Below are 21,312 nucleotides of genomic sequence, written 5' to 3'. Positions count from 1 at the left end.
AAGGGAGACAATCCATTTTCAGCGCGAAATAACGCGTACATTTATCGCAGAAGTGTACGAGTAAGATGCCTGACATTGCAGGTTGCGCATCACGTCGTATCGAGGGGAAACAAATTTTGACAGATGACACACAAGCGTCTTTGTTATAGGTAAAATTTGTTTATTATCTCTCAAACAATCGCTAACTTTAAATGAGATAACTGTATTCATGAGAGATTAGTTTGCTTGTCTTTCCTCAGTACACGCTTATATTTCTTTGATGATATCCTCGCCGATAAAGTGTATGTGTACTGCACCGCAGTTCAACAACAACAGTGTAGTTGCCCGATCATGTCGTAAAATTAATAGTGACATAGTACAAGTTATACCCTCTAGCACACTCCCTTCCCACATTTTACCTTTTTTAAATTATCTCTGATTATGTAAAAAAAATACAATAAAAATGAATATCAGACTATATTTGTTTCACGTGGTTTATGTCACGCTTTTCAGGAGTTAGTCAAAAGATTGATGTCTTTGTTGGTCGCTGACCCACTGCGCGGGTGTGCATTGTTAAAAGTAGATCAATGAATTGGCATAGTGTGTATAGTGTGATAGCAGTCTAGTATTTACAACAGCCCATAATATATACAACATTATATCCCTGGTCGAGAAACTTGAAATTTTTTTTTTCCAACTTGGATCAAACCCTGTCAATTAGTTGTTCCAACACAATTTTTTGCTTGTATAAAACCTGTAGGTTTCTCCAACATACATCCATGTGTATATCAATTTATATGAGGTAACCACATGAAAACTGTCCAAATTTTTTGACATCATATGCCAACTCATTGTAGTTTCAACCTTTAATTCTCATGAGGGGCTTTTGGCGTATTTAATTACTGACTAAACCTAAGTTTGGCTTTCATTTATTAATGAACATTTCACATGTTGTAGATCGATAAACTTTAACTGCAACCCATACAATTATCTGTTTTGATTTGATTAGAAAGCCGTTGCATTAATTGTTCTCTGAAAACATTTTGGTCTATGTTTTTGTTAAATCTTTGCCTAAGATCATAGTGCTGCGCAGTTTCAACAGGCATCCATCACTAGCACATGTATTCTCTTATAATAATGACACTGTATTATACACATCAACAGTTAAGGCTGGCATGTTGTTTTGGTTTCAGCATTTACAAAACTATACATTTATTGTATTTTGTTTTTATTTAATTCCAGGGTTTCTCAGTTACCACAAACAAGGAATCCTCCGGATAACAACAGTTAGCAGAAACTCATACATACATATTACACATGGCAATGGGACAGTTGTAATCTGCTGTAAATCTGAATCTTTCAAGATGGAGAAGTCTTCCTTGAGGTATGTGTTAGTTTAGCAAATCAAGACATACTGTCTTATAGCTAAAACATACTCGACATAAGAAGATCAGTTTGTCATAATTTTTATTATGGCACTGGGTAGCCATTAAAAAATCATATTTTTTCTATATGTATGTGATATTATGACCTGTGTGCATCATGTATGAACATTAGCAGAACATTAGTACCAGAATCTTACTTCTCATGGCTAGAAACATGAGTATGTTTATGTAAATGAACAGGGGCCGATTCCACAAAACCATTTCTGACTTAAGTCAAAATATGAACTACGATCTTAAAGCTTATTAACTGGTTTCAGAAATTAATATTGTGTCCACCTGATGAATGTCATCTTAAGAAAAATGTTCCAAATTTCAACTTCCAGAACCAAAAACAGCATTCTGAACAGGTTTGAAATTTTGACTGAAATCAGAAATGGTTTTGTGGAGTCAGCCCACGGTGGTCTCTGCTGTAGCATTTAAAAACTAATCAAATAAATTGATACAGCTTCTGGATTTTGTCTTTTAGTGCACTGTAGAATAATAATGGTATAATTTTATATGTGAACAAATAGTGTGCCGTACTAGAACTCACTTTGAAATTAATTGTTATATTCATGACTCACAGGTGACTTTGTTGTACATTGTGTTGTACAGTACAAGCTCTTTTTCTTTAAAATTTGCGTTTAAACTTAATTTTACAGTGCACGTTTAGGAAACCATTTCATGTTGATGGAGAAGTTAAATGGGCGTTTTTCCAAGAAACAGTGTCCGGATGATTTGAATCAGTTGAGATATTTATGTTCCAAAATACATCATCTTCTTGATGCCCAAGGTGAGGTTAATGTGCATTGTTACAGTGGTAACTGTGCAAACAACAAGCAAGGGAATAAAGTAGATTAAAATCAGTGTGTTGTAATGCAAATGATGTGATGTCAAACTGGAAGCAAGACTGAAAGAGCTATTACATTCTAGATCGAGATACGTTTACAGGACACACGTTGACAAAGATTTAGTGAAAGACAGTGAATAGCTTCGTACCTCTTTTAAGAAAGGGAAAGCATAATTAATTTCTCTGTACCTACATCATACATGGTCATAATATGTCTTGCATGCAATGGAGAATTTGTAAAACTCTTTCCCGTCTATATCAAGACGGTCCAAAACGGTGAACTCACTAGTTCTTTCCTTTATTGCGTCACAATTATTGGTGTACGTGTGCTCATAAAACATATGTGAAATACACACACACTGCAACGTTATGGAAGAAAATGATGCGTTCTAACGTCACTTGGAACATCTGTGTTATGGTTTGCTTATTTATTTTGCTCTTCAGATACACTGAATCGAGAGATAATCTTGAAACATGCTAGCTACTTGGACCAGCTGCTGGGGTTGATAGAGGTATGATTTTCATTTCATTATATACTGCTTCAGTGGTATAATGGTTAGAACATCTTCTTCGAAGTCGGGAAACCAGTGATCAAACCCGCATTGGGTCTTACCAAAGACTTCACAATTGCACTTGCAGCCTCAGTCAGCATTGAGAAATAGGAATCGTTCGCTCAGTGTCAATATAATGTGACTAGGTAGAGTGTCATGTCTGTTGTCCTCCCTATGATACTTCAGTGGCATCATGGACTCACCCTGCCGCAAGAAGACACAGTACATGCACACACACCCAGTGACTCGTAGTCGTCGTAAGACTGTAATCTGGTTAAGTACTATGTAAAACCTCGAGAATACATACATATACATGTATTATAATAGACATTGTACATCTGGGCCAGTTGTTCAAAAGTGTATCAACTGATTCTGGTATTAAGTCATATTTTTTATATTTAAAATTTTAGCCAAATCCAGCAGTCATGTTTAATTTACTGCTATGTAATTACTTTTTGGATAAGTACTAAATTGAAGACTTGATTTAAGTCTGGTATTAAGTCTTGAAACAGTTTTGAACAACTGCGGCCTGCATGCTCATGTGCATTTAATTATGTCTCAATTCTACATGTATCCATTTTTTAAGTTTATGCATCACTTTCTTCTCTGCTACAATGAACCAAGTCTTTTTATCCCAAATGCAGCCTGTGATAATTAGGAGTAGATGTTTGTGTTGTTACTTTCTCCTAAGTGTTGCAGCCTGTCTTGTAGATGCCAAGCATATCGTGAGAACCTGTCGTTACATGATAAGGAAGCAAATACACGTGTAGATAATAGTGGGAATGTGCACATCTACCTATACTCCCAAAACTCAGTCCTAATTCAAGATCCAGTTTGTCAAATTTAAATTCAAAAAAGAAATACATGCAGCTGAAAACACTGCTTTTGTGGACATGATTCTTTGTGAATAAAAATAAAACTCCATAAACTTCAGCAAAAAATTCTGACAGCACTATGAAGAACATTTGCCTTGTTCTATGTTTGTAGAACTACAGTGACCCCCCACTACATTTGCCTTGTTTTATGTTTGTAGAACTACAGTGACCCCCCACTACATTTGCCTTGTTCTATGTTTGTAGAACTACAGTGACCCCCCACTACATTTGCCTTGTTCTATGTTTGTAGAACTACAGTGACCCCCCACTACATTTGCCTTGTTCTATGTTTGTAGAACTACAGTGACCCCCCACTACATTTGCCTTGTTCTATGTTTGTAGAACTACAGTGACCCCCCACTACATTTGCCTTGTTCTATGTTTGTAGACCTACACTGACCCCCCACTTACACAGACTGTGTTGCACATTTTAATTGATCTCATAGGAAAAAATCGTAAGTATTCAATATGCAAAATTGTAACGTTTTTTTTTTTGTAAGCTATGTTAATTTAACCCTTACAGTTACGTGTAATGTTTTATATGGGTTGCCTGTACTGCAAATCTATTGCCCACTTCTTTTTTATCCATATTATTGGGGTTTCATTGCAGGCACATGTATACTTTTGCCTTTTTGTTTGTGGTCGTTTCTTCCATATGTAATGTTACCTACATTGTGATCTGCAGAATCTGGAAAGCGTGTCTCTCGACTGGTCTCCCATGGTGCATCCAATATCCTCTTCCAGCTTTTGACTCGGGAATGGAAGGAAACCTCTCCAAATGAAAACACTTTGCTCCTGTGTCACCAAGTTTTGGCAAAAATGGGAATGAAAGGTACATTTAATGCTATAATGCATCAAGTCATTAAGGGTTCAAGGCATCGGCAATTCATTGAAGTTAATTGTCATCAAAAAACAGAATGCAAGATTCAGCCATGGCATTGTTTCAGCTCATCTTACTTCTCTTGTCCACAAGTGCCTTAGATTTTCAAGTTGCTTTTTTTTTTGCTTTTTTTCAAGAAAGAGAAAGCAATATAGCAAAAACTATACAATTCCTGTATCAGATATTGTTCTGCATTAAATAAGGATGATGTGCTAAGAATCCCCAAAGCTATATCACAATCAAGATAGATGTGAACAACAAGGTAATGTTAATCAGACAGTTAGAATGGGGCAGTATGATTGGTCAAAACAAAGACATACATGGCTTGTGCAGTCATGTAGGGTTGTTATATCCAAGAATGATTTTGACTTTATTATAAAGTGGTTACATACAAAACCAGGTGTTCGACAAGGAGCAGACAAAATTATATTTTTACACAAGTGAAAATAGCGCGTGTTTTTTTCTTAATGCTGACATGTCATGCATCACAATACATGTTGTATGTAAGCATTTTTTAAGGAAACTTGTTGGATTATGTTGTGCTAAGAGTTAGAATGACATTTTTAGAGTACATCAGGCCTCATCATCGGTGGGCAGTATGATCCCAGACAGTATCCCATACACCTTTACAGTGTTGGGTGTATTTTTACATGTAGGTAAATTAGACAGGTGTATAATGCCATACTCAAGTAACTATCAGGAATCTCTTGAGCACTGCATTAAAGACCAATCAATTAACAATAGCAATAAATGTGTGTAGACGTATAAAATAGCTGTCAGTTTTATGACTGGAGCAAACCAGAGTGATTTAAAGCCTTACCATACATTTACAAACCATGGCTGTTTAACATGACAGGTAAAGTAGGAATTTGGAAAGCTGATGGTGTATACATGGTTTTTTAATAACGGATATCCTCAATATTTGCATGCGGTATTTGACAGACAGTTCCTCCACCTGATCTGCTGCAAAAGTGAAATAATGTTAATAATAATGTTTATTAATAATTGTTTGTTGTTGCAGACAAAAAGTTTGGCCTCAAAGCTCGTTTGAATCAGTCCTTGGGGGTGACGATGGGCATGCTGAAGAACAACTGCAGTAACTTCCGTGTCCTCCAGTCCATCATCCCTGTAATCAAACATTACTCCGCAAATAGTAGGTGGAGCTTCCAGTGTTGGTGTACATTGTTACAACAATGATCCCTTAGGTCTGCGTTCAGTATATCTTTTAGTGGGCCTATAATATTATTACCTTTTGGCCAACTTTGAGGTGTAAGGCAAATTAGCCTGTCCACATAGTTGTTTCAGTGTAAACACTGTATCTCTTTAACAATACAAGGAGGAGTTTATCAGTGTCAAACCGCTGGTGAAGGTCTGCCAGCAACCTGCGGATGGTCATCGGTTTCCACCCACCATAATGCTGGCCGGCATCATATAAGTGAAATATTCTTGGGTATGGTGTAAAACACCAATCAAATAAATAAATAAATATATCAATCAAACCGCATATGTAAACCATATGGTACATGTGATGATGAAAAATTTTATTTTATAGATCAGTTTCAATGTCAGTAAATTAGTTACATTAAGCCACTGGGAGAAGTTTTGAACATATTTTCTGTAGAAGTTTATGGGCCCGAGTACTTTAACTGTCATTTCAGTAAGTAAAACTTAGGACCAAGCTTGTCAATTTTCTAATCAAAATTTAACGATTTACTGTAGTGTTAGTTACTTATGTATGTTATATCAAAGTATATATACTTTTGAGAGATGGCCAGACATGATTTTGGCCATCCAGGTGTATCATGTCATAAATAATGATTACATACTTTTGTTGTCTGTTTCTTCAGGTGTGAATGCTTCTTATTTGGGAAAGCAAAATGTCATACCGTACCTGTTCAAGGTGGCTTCAAGCTGCAGTCGAAAACAGACAACGGTTTTAAAACATGCGTTGAACACATTGGTCAACCTAACAAAATCTAGTAAGTGTCCCTCTCAGATGTAACTCTACTGTAAACAGCTACATGTATCTCATTGTTGATGCAATGAGCCAAAGCGCTTTGGTATTTTCTGGCTTTCAGAACAATGAAGATTTAATTGGTAAATTATCCAGATGTGTGATGAGCAGTTCACAGTAGCAACACCTGTGTCAGGAACTAAGGTCATGGTTAAAAGTGTGTTCCTTCGGGGTAACCTGACAGGTCATACTCTGAAGTTTTTATTAGTTTTTAGGTGGAATTTCCTTTTTTTTTTTATCTTTCCCTCAATGTTGATTTCTTTAATATTCCTGTGTCTTTTATTAGCTAAATTATTAGCAAGCTTCCCTACCAACAGGCTCTCTCAGGTTGGCTTACCCACAACAATTAATGTTTTTTTTATGATGGCGTTATCAGTTCATATGTTCATGTTACATCAATTGAGCTACGGTAAATCGCCTTAAGTTTCATCATCAACTTGGAAAGTGTATCCCATGATTCATTGTGTTTATTGTGGCTCTTACTGACTAGGTACATCGGGGGTGGTAAGGGGATGGTATGGACCGTTCCCAATGTACTAAACAAGCTCATGCTTGAATGGGCAGTAAGTCTATGCTCCTACCACCGACAATTCATGTTTTCTTCAGTTTTAATCGTAATGAATTTAGTACATATACGCTTACTGAACAACAGGTGCATCTTGATTGTTTTACGAACGCCATTGTGTGATGAATGGAAATTTGGGAGAAAACTCGCTGGAGATTGAGTGTGACCACCCAGTACTTTTACTCATCATAAGACTTGCCCTTTATTTCAATATGAAGCCAGTCACTGTTGTGCGAACTTCTAATATGTCAACAACACAGACATATTCTGTCTGACTCTAGATATGCTCGCACACACTGCTACAGACAAGGGGTCAAAGGTAGTCATGGTAGTTTTCGGAAACCTTGCTTTGAGTATATTTCTGTGTTTATTGTGAGGTTTCCGATTTCCAAACGAGGGGACCGAAAGGTAACTCTTCTGCAGTAGGAAGGGTGTCTCGATTGTAATGACACAAAATGTGCGCATTGAGTGACATAATTAATTCAAAATATACAGGAGGTTGGTGACAGATATTTCTCAGTGAAATCCATTTGTACCTGAAAAATATGTGTACAAATATTTATTGCATAACGAGGGCTCTGAATAGACAACCCTTCACCAGATAATGCTGCTACTTGACTTCCACATTACCCAAACAACCATACGTTTGCCGTTTCAAGGTCTGCAGTCTACATTATACCATTTGTACATAGCTTGTTTGGCATAGCCATGGATCAAGATAGTGTAATGTTTGCAATTGATAGATTTGTGTTAGTCATCACCTGACTTGATACTTTCTTCAGTTCAATTCATTAGTATGATTATAAATGCACATGGACTTATTGGGATTTAAAACATGTAAAGTAGCTGTGATTTGTAAAGGAAACCAGTATACCATTCAAGTCAAATACTGTTCCTCTGAGCCGTTTTTGCTGTTAACTGAGAATTTTGTGTTTCAGAGAGTAATTCTGCCCGCACCATTGGTCAGGAGGGTGTGAAGGTGTTGGTGTCTTGGCACCTGGAGTGGCATCAGTACGACTCCAGACACAGGCACATTCCACTACGCAAAGCCATCCTCAACATTCTGAAGAATGTCACCAATCTCAGTAAGTCACCTGGTCTCTGGGTACATGTATACTCATACAGGCTCAGTCCTGGTCTTGGACCTGCAGTATATTTGATTCTGTGTAGCTAGAATCCGTCTTGAAAATAACATCGTTTTGATACGAATTCCCAGGTTAAATAGGCCAGCTAGACTTGGGTTGGCCATCTATGACATCATCCGCTGAGCTTTAACATGTGGCCGGCTGGAGATCGGCTAGGGTAGTGAGTCTATTGTTTTTGGTGGATTTAAAGTCATAATTATGTTTCTCAGAGGCCCTCTTGATAACATACTGTTAAACAGGACATATTCTTTAAACTTAGGACAAGTAGCTAAATCTGGGGATGGTTTCATGAAGCATACTTAGTGTCAAGTTGCCTTTAGTTAAGTGCATCTCCATAATATACGTTGTCATGGTAGTTACGGGCAAACTTAGCTAATTGAGCTTCATGGAACTGGCCCCTGGACACTAATCCTTTAAGTACCTTAAATTACTGAATTCCTGACCCAGTGTATTGTGTAATAAAGTGTTAGGGGTGGTATCTCAAAAAGTTCTGCATGTATTGGACTCAGGGTTTTCACACATGTACAGCTACAACATATTAAGTACTGTAAATTACTGAATTCCTGACATTGTATTGTGTATTAGAAACACTGTTAAATAAAATGTTAGGGTTGGCATCGGAAAAAGTATTGTATGTTTTGACCTGAAATTTTACATAAGATATAAAGCACAATGACACAACAGGGTTGTTCCATCACTGATGCTCTGTGAATATACTAATTACCGTAAATTACCAAATTCATGATCTCAGTTCTTTATGCATTGAGGTGAAGTTTAGCACTCAGGTGTCTCGTATAAGCGAGCTCTTTGGTAGCCTTCCTACCAATTGTAAGTTTCATTTTGATCTCATGCCAGTTTTGAGGACAAGGGTAGATTGCTTTATGAGACGCTGGATGATAATTTTGCTTTGTAGAATCAGGAAGAAAAGCATTCGTGGAAACTGATGGGATAACTGTATTGTATGACTCTTGCTTGGAGTTAGAAGACAATAAAGAGATGGAGAGTGTGGTTCTGATAGCCAGTCAGATTCTCAGAAAGTGTTGTCCTAAGAACAAACTACCGCTGTCCAGTATCAGCAGTCCAGTGACGTGTGATCTCCCAGCCAGTGATTACTACAACCTAGACGCCTGCCAATCTCTGTTAAGCTGCAACAGGGCATGTGAGTTTCTACTAGATGTGAAGGATGAGAGAGATGTGTTCTGGCATTTAATTGCTGATTGTATACAGACTAACTTACAATGTCAAACATTTTTTAAAAAATCATTTAGTAGATCTCTACTATCCTGTAGCAGCTGTAGTTACTGAAGCTTTATATAAATTGAAATAAATAGCATGCTGGTGATCTCTATTATGCATCCACACATTTCTTTTGCCTTTAGTGCAGTGCCTAAGGTGCACTTTTTGAATACTTGGTACTGCACTTCCCTGTGACCCAACAAGGCTAGTATGAAGTTGATAGGATGAGTGGCTATAGAAAATATCAACGGACAGACATGTATACATATATAGGTGTATGCCTGGTTTCCTCCAACCTTAATGCTAGTTGTTATCTTATAAGTGAACTATGCTTGAGTACGGCATAAATCTCCATTCAGATAAATAAATATACATAGCAGATTCCTTCCTTTATAGATAGATAAATGTTATCTATGAATTATTGATTTCTGTTGTTTTCTCAGTTACACTGTATGGATTACAAACCTGTCGCGTGATGAGAGTTGAAGTTGGATTACCCATACCTTATGGAAATGTGTTACATTGTGTGATATTTCAGGTGATAAGCCAGCAGGCTACAGTAGCAGTGAGTGTGGAGTCAGCTCTGTGGTGGGCTGTGGTAGTCAGACCACACCTGATGCTGACAGTGATCGCAGCTCATTAGATGATGATGATGATATTGACAGTGATGAAGACCGATCTAAACCAGAGAAACAGGAGGTAGGAAGTAAGACACACTACAATCTAAAAACTGATTTCTTCCTAATATATTATTTAAAGCTAGGTTTAAAAGATCTGTCAGCGGGTGGTCATGGGTTTCCCCCTGGCTTTGCCTGGTTTACTCTCACCATAATGTTGGTTGCCGTCATATAAGTGAAATGTGCTTGAGTTTTTAAAGATTTTAAACTTGTGTGACAGCAATCAAGAATCACTGTGGAAGAAACCATGCAGGGCTCAGGAAAAAATCACTGCATGTCCTAAGATACCTGACTTAAAGCCATGGCTAATGAAAGCAGAATTTTAGCCTGGGACCAGGCAAATTTCGACCAATGGCATTAGTTCATTTGGCTTTCGAAAACCCATCTTACACAAATTAATAAAGATATAAATTGAAGAAGCAGAGAGCAGTTCTATTGCCATTGCAAGCTGTACCCCTGGTGATCCTGACCGAAGCAAACATTCCTTGAAAAAGAAGGTCGGTGAAACCCAGCTCATGACCTCAGCTTGTCAGGAGCTGTGCTAGGTATGCCACCATTGGTGCTGGGTTTCTTTGCAGACTCTTGTTTCTGCCATCTTTAGTCAAACTGATCTTGGATTAGTGATAAAAAAAAGGTCAGTAAAATAAATATCTGTAACAAATTCTTCGTCAAGGAAATATCCAACAAATTATCAACAGTTTTCGATTAGTTTTTGTAGGTAGAGGATGAAAAAGAATTGGAAGTGTGTCATTCTGGCTGAAATGTCAATTGTGCTTTTTAGAAGAGAAGTGTTATATACATATATACACATTATCACCGCACTGTGTTTATTCTGCAGGTTGTATCAGCTCTCATGCTCAGAGTCACTGTGTGGAATCTGAGCATGAGAGCTGATACAAATTGCCAGGATCAAAACAGTGTGGTCATGATGTATTTATCATACCCATCACAAAATAACCGAAAATACACTGAGTTTCCAAGAACTACGTTGACAGGCACATGTTGCTCTGCGGAACGTTGGTTTGCCAATTGGCTTTTTATCAATCCACGAGCAGCCGCAATTAGATCAACACATAATGACCCAGGAGTCTCTCACCAATGCAGTCGATGTGAGTTCAAGTCCATCTCATGCTGCCTTCCTCTCCGGCCGTAAGTGGGAAGGTCTGTCACCAACCTGTGGATGGTCATGGGTTTCTCCCGGTTTCCACCCACCATAATGCTGGCTGCCATCGTATAAGTGAAATATTCTTGAGTATGGCGTAAAACACCAATCAAATAAATAAATAAATAAATTAGGTCAACTTGCTTCCTGCCTTATGCTGGAATGGTGACAGCACATACACCAATGAACAAGTCCTGAAACAATTCAATTTTCTTTGTGTTCAAGCGATGATAAACAATCTGATTGGTAAAATCTGCGTAAAACATATCCCAGGTGGCGTAGACGAATTATTAAAAGAAAAAGACTTTTCAATCAACCAATCAACCAAAATACTTTTCAATCAACGCAAATAAACTAATGACCATACCTACAACATTAAAACAGAAACTATGATTACTGCCTTTATCTTTTAAATGTACAATGAAGCTACAGGTGAGAATGTGAAAGAGGAAGATTTCGAAAATATATTTCAATGGCATACTGTGAAAATTGTATGCAGAAGCCTGGGCACAAAGAAGCCACAGGTATTATTCAACCTTGCGTCTGTAAATAATCAGTTCTTACATGAATTTATATGAACCTGTGCTGCTAAAATTTAATATGCATGACCTTCCCAAGGGTCCATTTTGTAAGTTGATCGTCTCGAATTTCATCATTGCTGGATCCCCCTCCTTTAAATTTTTCACCGATGAAGATGGTGCAGAGTACAGTATGCTATAATTCATCATTGCTGTACTTTTGTCAAACAGTAGGCCCTACCAATTTTGCCAATTTATGTTCGACATCAGTGGAAATGCAAAATGCACTAAAACATACATGACTACCTGCAGTCATGGCTTAATGTTTTTTCGAGCAGCCACAAAAATGAGAGTTCCACCTAAAGTTACAGTAGGGAATGCTCCACTAGTGAGAAGATCATTGGGCGTCAACCTTTCCAAGCCTGTCATCCTCTATTGCTCCTCAAGTCACACCAAACCTGTTGTTGTGTTTGGTTCAAAAGTTAGCGATTATACTTGTTCTCTTCCAGGTTCATGTACCTGCACAGCAAGGAGATTCCAATAATTTTACACCATCTGGGTTCATCTCTCTCAATTTTCAACAATGTATCTTACAATTTACTGTGCAACACTGCAGATGTTAAAAGTTCAAACATCCTGCGATGCCGTTCAGCTGACGACTGACTCTGGCAGTGACATGATGAACATTGTTGTGTTCTGTTGTTGATAAAATGTGTGCCTTTTGTTGATATAATTAAGAAACGTGATCTTATGACAGCATGTTATAATTTGTAAGACATTATCTTACGGATAGTTTGCATTTTTTTTATAATTTAAGTGTAAAGATTGACTAAGATCTTTTTTCTGTTTATTGGGCTATGAACAAAGAGACAAACAAATAGCGGGTCAAAGTCAGGGCCGAAAGTGGTCTGGTAAGCGACTAGGATGTTAACAGACTTCTCAGTAAGCGAGTAGGGCAATATTTAAACAGCAAAGCCCAGTCATTGTCACTTTTCCAGAATACATAGGGGTATTATAAACTGATGAAGCCATGATTTGTATTCCTACCTGTCTTGATAAAGCCTGTAGGGTGTGGGAAGGTCAGCGCTCATGTCTGTGTTTTTTTAACTTTCTATGTGAGCCCTGGAATCCAATTCTCCTTGCAATGTTTGTAAACTATGTGTGAAACTGTGGGAATCTAAGCAGATTCCGCTAAAGTCAAAAAATAATTTTCAAAAATACCAAATGTTCACAATTTTCAACTACCTTACCTACGTCAGACAACTGGACATCAAGGTTTTACGTCATTAAAGCTATTAACCCAGAATCCAAAAAATCTGTTTATTTAATGTGGATTTTGTAGATTCTGGTGGATTCCCGCAAAGCAAATTTGTGGCAATCCATTTAGAGTATGGTAATAAAGTATGAATAAAAATCCCTGTTGCTTCTCCTCAGCCTGCTGAAGATGAGGCAGATGAGACAGATCCAGAACCCCTCTATAGGCGCAGTCCTGATGATGTACAGGGCTATCACATGTTCTTCCCAGAGCTCATGGACTTCCAGGTATTGTTCATATACCATGTTTCACGCAGAAGCTGTAAATTTTTACGCTTAAAGTTCAGTTTTGAGTTGCTGGTAGAGATGACAATGTAGAGTGATCAGCTCCCAGCTGTGCAGTAATCCACAGTGATGGTATAGCTGTTTCCCCTTGCCATATGGGGTAAACTCCCAAGCATGGACTGAGGGAAGGGTGTTTACACAACCACTTGTCCATGTTGACTGGCACCATCATTAAAACGGTGTATGTTGTGTGTAAGAAGACATTGTTCTCATAGTTGGACCCGTTGGTCATCAACAGTTTCTTTTTTGACCTGTGAAATAACTTGCAGTAAATGATTGATCTGTAAATGAAACGATTGTCAACGTAGGCCTATTTTTTAATGAAACGATTGTCAACGTAGGCCTATTTGTTAATGAAACGATTGTCAACGTAGGCCTATTTGTTAATGAAACGATTGTCAACGTAGGCCTATTTGTTAAAGAAATGATTGTCAACGTAGGCCTATTTGTTAAAGAAATGATTGTCAACGTAGGCCTATTTGTTACCGCCTCACCATATAACCTCAATCTGCATGTTTTGGTACAACTTGCTCTTGGAGACTATATGTCAAACACGTGTTCTGGTAGTAGATATGTTGAGATGGTACTTGTTGCTCAGTGAAACATGAGCGTGTTTATTTGTTTTGTCACATATACACGTACATGTATATGCACATTCCTGTGAACTCACACCTCTTACCCCACTCTCCCTCAGCTGTGCCCAGTTACCAATTTTTTTATGACATTTGCTTGCATCTAAAAATGCACTGTTTTGGACAAAATTTTGGACCATTTAACATAACAACGATAATAAGTCAAGACACAGATGATGAACTTGATCAGTCATTTTACCTACTATTAGGTTGAGTATGATGTGATTTGTTACAGGAGCTAACCATTTATATAAAAAAGCCAGTTTTGGCATTGTTCGGTAACTGAAGACAACCAAGGAGTTGTGAGGGGTAGAGGAAAAAAACATTTAAATTGATTATAACAACTTGATTTTCACAGATTGTGGATGAGAGTTCGTCGACCCCAGAGAGTGCCATCGTTATTCCCACAGCCTTGTCTGAGGGTGTGTCAGTTGACATTCACCTACAATCCCGAAATAGACAATCCCATTGGTCAGACTCCAGCAGTAGCAGTCAGGCCAGCACTACTGTGGCTGCAAACAGTGAGGAGTTTGACTCAGAGAGTTACCTCCCTTCTGTTGGTTCAGCGGGATCAGAGTTATCAGACAGTTACTTATCCCTGGCCTCCACTACAGCTGTCAACCTAAAAACAGGCACGACTGTACTCCACATTGACTGGTCCATGGCCAGGAAATTACACTCTTGGACTTCTACGTCATCACCAGGAGTTGTTAAGTTTCCTAAACTGGGAAAGGCGCTGAAGAGATCACCAAACACCAAGGAGAAACGGGGCAAAAAAAGTTTACCAGAGCCCAGCTGGTACATGGGTCCTGACTTTCTAGAGGCCCTGTCAATAACTCAGGTACCCGGGCCATTCCTGAACAACCCAGAGTCAGCAGAGAGGCTGGGACAGGGTGTGGACAGCCCCACCCGACTTCATGACCCTGAGGTCTACGCAGTGCTCGCGCAAGAAACACGCAGTGTCCTGCCATTCAACAAGCTGGCATATCCTGACCTCCACGGATGTCTGCCGTTCCCAGCAAAAGAGCCTCTCTATCATAGAAAGGTTGGAATTCAGAGGTAAATTGTTAGCTCCTCCTAGATATGTTAACATCTGTCCACATCACATAAACTAGATCACTGGGGTGAAGAACATGTCTGAAACGTGCTGCATTTGACCTAAAACTTTGTCCCAAAAAAGGTGTATTTTGAGAGGCAAATAAAGGTAAGATATTGTTTGTGGTGCTGAAACATATTTGACCTGTTGGATGTCATCCTACTTTCCAAGCAATCTCCAAAACGCCTTTGTAAAGTCAGATCTCAGGCAAGAACCAGGCAAAATGAGTAACTTAAGGTATGGATGAAATTTTGGGGCAAATACTGTAGATATTACTCATTGTAGCAGAAATGCCAGAGAAAGAAATAAAAGAAAAGGCAAGACATAAGATAATCTTAGTTTTTAGGAAGATGGGTGAAAACAGACCTAAACAGTCACATACCTTTTTTTGTGACTTGGTAATCTATAAATCAATTTCTAATGAGAAATTTTTGTAAGGCTGTGGGATGGGTCCTGTTAGAGCAGCTGGAAACACAATGTTGTGTGACTTGTACTCCAAGCACATATTGTTGAAAGGCAAATCAGGGTTCAGGTGACATAAGAGGGAACGGACGCATAGTCAGTCTAAAGAAATCACTCGTGCCTGACTGGATAAAACTGATAGCGCTTTTTGATTAGTCTCAGTTTATGTGAGTTTGCTCTGATAATACCTCGAACTGTGATATCTTGGATGTGCAACGTCACAAAATTAAAAAGTTATGCTTTTTGGACTTCCTGTGGAACACCTTATCGATGCATATACATTGCGTCTAGAGTTGTCTTTTCTTCTAATGTAACAGTGTGGCATTCAATCATGTACTAAATTATTTAAAGGGTTCAATCCAAGAAGAACTTTTTATTGTAATGTGATTAAAAAATCATGTGGCTTGTTACATTGTCTCTGTCCAAAGATTGACTGCAGTGTTCATCATGAATCTATTCATGGAAGACTAAACTTTATTTAAACTTAAATAATGGGAAGAAAATGTAACCTGTGATGTTGCAGGTCACTATTTGCATTGGCCTGTAGATGTGTGTAGGGTGAAGCTGTGAATATTTTAAGGTATATGTTACTATATACTCTTGTGAGCTGTTTTTATTGATCATGCTTATGATTTACAGAAAGAAGATATTTGAGGATATAGACAGGATGATCCATGCTAGCAGCCTGTTGGACAAAGTGGTGTATGACTTGGATGAGCTTCTCAACGTACCCTCTGAGTCTACTGCTAATTCCTACCTGTCTAATGATGATGAAGACAGGTCAGCTAATCTACATTTTACTTCTCATAGATAACTAGCCTTAGATCTGACCCCTAGGCCCTAAATAAGTTTTGAGGGTTGTTTCATTGCTGGATATCATGTTTTATCCCTCAGTCCATAAACTTGTTTATTTTTTCTCCAGACTACTCATTTACATATTGATATTATCTTGTACCTGTATATACCCTTTGTTGTCCAACCAGATTTCTCTTGTAATCATTCACGGAACTTCTTTAATCACCCTTTTAGATAGTTTTGCTGTATTATTTTGTTCACATACATGTATTCCTTTGTTCTTGTTTCGCATAAATTCATTCCTTCACTATTGTTTCACATCGACAAATTCCTTCAGTTTTGTTCCACATGCATGTATTCCTCCATTTTTGTTTCATGCAAATGTTTTCGTTTGTCCTTGTTTCACATTCATGTGTTCCGTTGGTCTTCTGTGACATACATGTATTCCTTTGTGCTTCCTTCACATATGTGTTTTCCTTCGTTCTTGTTTATATTTCTTTATTCTTGTTTCATATACTGTATTCCTTGGTTCTTGTTTCTTGTTTCATAGATACATATTCATTTGTTTTGTTGATTATATTTTCAGAATTGGAAAACCAGCAAATGACTCATCCTCTCTCTGCTTTAACTCTCAGTTTGAGTGTGGTAATCTAAGAAAAGTTATACAGGTAATGCATTTCCAGACACTCAGGTAAACTGTTTTAATGTTATGTGGAACATGACCAGCAGTTGACTTTTCAGCCAAGTAATGTTTGTGGATCTGAGTATGACCTGATCTTCGCTTCATGTGAAGGTCTAGGTGTCCGAGACCAGTGTAATTATTTAATTACATGGTACTGGTATACAAGTCAGATATTCTGAATATGTGTTTGTTATGACAAAATCTTGAGCTAAATTTTTTTTGTAGTGTGTTAATATAACAGTATCTTCAACTGCATTTGTTTTGTGGTGCGTTAGTCTGAGTATGACAGTATCCAGAGCTGTTTTTGTTTTGTAATGTGTTAGTCTGAGTATGACTGTATCCAGAGCTGTATTTGATTTGTAGTGTGTTAGTCTGAGTATGACTATATCCAGGACTGTATTTGTTTTGTAGTGTGTTAGTCCGAGTATGACTGTAATCAGAGCTGGTTTGATTTGTAGTGTGATAGTCTGAGTATGACTATCCTGAGCTGTATTTGTTTTGTAGTGTGTTAGTCCGAGTATGACTGTAATCAGAGCTGGTTTGATTTGTAGTGTGATAGTCTGAGTATGACTATCCTGAGCTGTATTTGTTTTGTAGTGTGTTAGTCTGAGTATGACTGTAATCAGAGCTGGTTTGATTTGTAGTGTGATAGTCTGAGTATGACTGTATCCAGAGCTGTTTTTGATTTGTAGTGTTTTAGTCTAAGTATGACTATCCTGAGCTGTATTTGATTTGTAGTGTGTTAGTCTGAGTATGACTATCCTGAGCTGTATGTGATTTGTAGTGTGTTAGTCAGAGTATGACTGTATCCAGAGCTGTATTTGATTTGTAGGGTTTTAGTCTGAGTATGACTATCCTGAGCTGCATTTGATTTGTAGTGTGTTAGTCTGAGTATGACTATCCTGAGGTGTATGTGATTTGTAGTGTGTTAGTCAGAGTATGACTGTATCCAGAGCAGTATTTGATCTGTAGTGTGTTAGTCAGAGTATGACTATCCTGAGCTGTATGTGATTTGTAGTGTGTTAGTCAGAGTATGACTGTATCCAGAGCTGTAGTTGATTTGTAGTGTGTTAGTCAGAGTATGACTATTCTGAGCTGTATTTGATTTGTAGTTTGTTAGTCAGAGTATGACCATCCTGAGCTGTATTTGATTTGTAGTGTGTAAGTCAGAGTATGATTGTATCCAGAGCAGTATTTGATCTATAGTGTGTTAGTCAGAGTATGACTATCCTGAGCTGTATTTGATTTGTAGTTTGTTAGTCCCAGTATGACAGTATCCAGAGCTGTATTTGATTTGTAGTGTGTTAGTCTGAGTATGACTATCCTGAGCTGTATTTGTTTTGTAGGTACGGGAGTCAGAATATGACCTGATACTCAACCCTGACCCGAACACCAATCACCATCATCAATGGTTTTACTTTGAAGTCAGTAACATGGTGGCTGGAGTTCCGTACAGATTTAACATCATTAACTGTGAGAAGCTCAACAGCCAGTTCAACTTTGGTGAGTATATCATAACTCATGTCCAGTGACAATATTAAGTTTACCGTCAAGAGATATTATTATCTCTAGTTCACCTAAACTGTTGCTTTTTGCAAGTGACACATTTTGCATTCAGATTGATTTCACCCCCCCCCCCCCCCCACCCCCTGGCTTTGAAAGGGGATTTTTAGATACCAAACTTAAGGTGAAATACAGAGGTTGTAATGTTGTGCTGCAGGTATGAAGCCACTGGTGTACTCAGTCACTGAGGCTGTTGCAGGCCGGCCACACTGGGTCAGGAAGGGCTCTGAGATCTGCTACTACAGAAATCACTTTGTGCGAAGCTCCTCAGCCACAGGCGGGTTGAAGGGCAAAGCTTACTACACAGCCACGTTCACCATCACCTTTGAGCACGACTATGATGTCTGTTACCTGGCGTATCATTATCCCTACACGTACACATCACTAAAGGTAAGTTTATATTATAACTCATGTAACTTGCAAATGTAGGCACAGTTTTGTTTGTGCACACATACACACATGTACAATACACACATTTTCAGAACTCAAAAAATCTCGAAAACTGTGTATCAGATGTGCTTAAATCTGTAATTCACCTTGGCAGTTTGGATTTCACACACTGACATTTATGGCCTTTCATTTTTGCTGTGAATTGGTTCTTTATCAGGGTAACGGGGGTATACATGTAGGGTGTCACTGGCAGAAGCACATGGCAGCACTGTCTTATACTGCATCCTGTCTTATACTGCATCCTGTCCTATACTGCATCCTGTCTTATACTGCATCCTGTCCTATACTGCATCCTGTCTTATGCTGCATCCTGTCTTATACTGTATCCTGTCCTATACTGCATCCTGTCTTTTGCTGCAACCTGTCTTATACTGCATCCTGTTTTATGCTGCATCCTGTCTTATGCTGTTTCCTGCTTTATACTGCAACCTGCTTTATACTGCATCCTGTCTTATACTGCATTGTCTTATTCTGCCTCCTGTCTTATACTGCATCCTGTCTTATACTGCATCCTGTCCTATACTGCATCCTGTCTTATACTGCATCCAGTCTTGTGCTACATCCTGTCCTATACTGCATCCTGTCTTATGCTTTATTCTGTCTTATACTGGATCGTGTTCTATGCTGCATCCTGTCTTATGCTGCTTCCTGTCTTATACTGCTTCCTGTCTTATACTGCATCCAGTCCTATGCTGTTTCCTGTCTTATACTGCATCCTGTCTTATACGGCATCCTGTCTTCTACAACCTGTCTTGTGCTGCATCCTGTCTTGTGCTGCATCCTGTCTTGTGCTGCATCCTGTCTTATACTGCATCCTGTCCTATACTCCATCCTGTCCTATACTACATCCTGTCTTATAATGCATTCTGTCCTATGCTGCATCCAGGGGCCTCTTTGGCTCAGTCAGTTAGCCCGTTAGCGCAGCATAATGACCCAGGAGTCTCTCACCAATGTGGTCGCTGTGAGTTCAAGTCCAGCTCATGCTGGCTTCCTCTCTGGCCGTACGTGAGAAGGTCTGCCAGCAACCTGCGGATGGTCCCCCAGGCTGTGCCCAGTTTCCTCCCACCATAATGCTGGCCGCCGTCATATAAGTGAGATATTCTTGAGTACGGCGTAAAACACCAATCAAATAAAATAAATAAATAAATTGTCCTGCCTTATACTGCATCCTGTCTTTCTTTTCCATGAATTTTTATAGGTTGAGCAACCAATGTTGACTTTATATTCTCTGTTTTCAGACCCATATAGCCAGATGGGAATCCATGTATGACAAGAACCAGATATACTATCACAGAGAGACACTGTGTGAGACCATTGGTGGAAACCCAGTGCCAGTCTTAACTATTACCTCTCTTCCACACAGCTGGGACAGAGAAGGCATTGAGGAATTCAGTAAGTCATCTGACATACATGAGGGCAAAAAGAAACAGGTTAAATGGGAAGGATATTAATTCTTCAGTACACACCTTACCCCTGACACAGAACATACATACAATCGGCTGATCTGTTGACCTGCGCCAATAATGGCTGTCATGTCTACATGTAGCTTTCACTGGTTAGATTTAAAAGTGACAATTTAAAGTCAGAAGGTTTGTCAGGTATATGTCCATGTAGCTAGCAATTCCTAAAGTTTCATTTGCGTCTTTCTATCTTTCAGTATGACTCCAGTACTTTATCATTGAAAACTGTAGACTACCTCTCTTTGTATGAATCTGTCCTAATTTCTTAACTTATATACTTTCTTAGATCTTTGATGGTTTGTGATGTTTTGAATGTTGTGATATTTTGAAATTTGCCTTGGAATGTCCATTTTAGTTGAGCGCAGCATAATGACCGAGGAGCCTCTCACCAATGCGGTCGCTGTGAGTTCAAGTCCAGCTTCCTCTCCGGTCGTAAGTTGGAAGGTCTGTCAGCAACCTGTGGATGGTCATGGGTTTCCCCCGGGCTCTGCCCGGTTTTCTCCCACCATAATGCTGGCCGCCGTTGTATAAGTGAAATATTCTTGAGTACGGCGTAAAACACCAGTCAAATAAATAATAAATAAATCCATTTTGGTTGACAGCCTAAATCCTACATGGTGTCAATGAATTATTCTTGAGCAGATTGTCTTGTGATATGTTATGGTGTGGTGGGTAAGACGATTGTCTATCGGTGACT

At 38.6% G+C, this 21,312-nt stretch overlaps 1 protein-coding gene across 2 annotated transcripts in view; it reads left to right on the top strand.

Annotated features, from left to right (window-relative positions):
- Positions 1-21,312, top strand: part of LOC135465384 (cytosolic carboxypeptidase 1-like) — a 31,887-nt gene that overhangs the window by 188 nt on the left and 10,387 nt on the right. Inside the window, exons 1-18 of one of the 2 annotated variants that reach the window (XM_064742604.1) lie at positions 55-149; positions 1,222-1,363; positions 2,066-2,196; positions 2,698-2,765; positions 4,068-4,134; positions 4,365-4,511; positions 5,581-5,712; positions 6,407-6,538; positions 8,077-8,223; positions 9,197-9,442; positions 10,058-10,218; positions 13,311-13,418; positions 14,466-15,166; positions 16,305-16,445; positions 17,047-17,128; positions 18,489-18,645; positions 18,863-19,095; positions 20,394-20,547. In XM_064742604.1, the coding sequence (XP_064598674.1) occupies positions 1,344-1,363; positions 2,066-2,196; positions 2,698-2,765; positions 4,068-4,134; positions 4,365-4,511; positions 5,581-5,712; positions 6,407-6,538; positions 8,077-8,223; positions 9,197-9,442; positions 10,058-10,218; positions 13,311-13,418; positions 14,466-15,166; positions 16,305-16,445; positions 17,047-17,128; positions 18,489-18,645; positions 18,863-19,095; positions 20,394-20,547 (2,827 nt within the window). In that variant the 5' untranslated portion in view covers positions 55-149; positions 1,222-1,343. Of the gene's footprint in view, positions 1-54; positions 150-1,221; positions 1,364-2,065; positions 2,197-2,697; positions 2,766-4,067; positions 4,135-4,364; positions 4,512-5,580; positions 5,713-6,406; positions 6,539-8,076; positions 8,224-9,196; positions 9,443-10,057; positions 10,219-13,310; positions 13,419-14,465; positions 15,167-16,304; positions 16,446-17,046; positions 17,129-18,488; positions 18,646-18,862; positions 19,096-20,393; positions 20,548-21,312 lie in introns of those variants that run through there. The other variant, XM_064742605.1, reaches the window with a different exon arrangement.

The sequence above is a fragment of the Liolophura sinensis genome, chromosome 5 (assembly GCF_032854445.1).
Source record: "Liolophura sinensis isolate JHLJ2023 chromosome 5, CUHK_Ljap_v2, whole genome shotgun sequence".
Lineage (NCBI taxonomy): Eukaryota > Metazoa > Mollusca > Polyplacophora > Chitonida > Chitonidae > Liolophura > Liolophura sinensis.
This window is presented reverse-complemented; position numbering and strand designations above follow the sequence as displayed.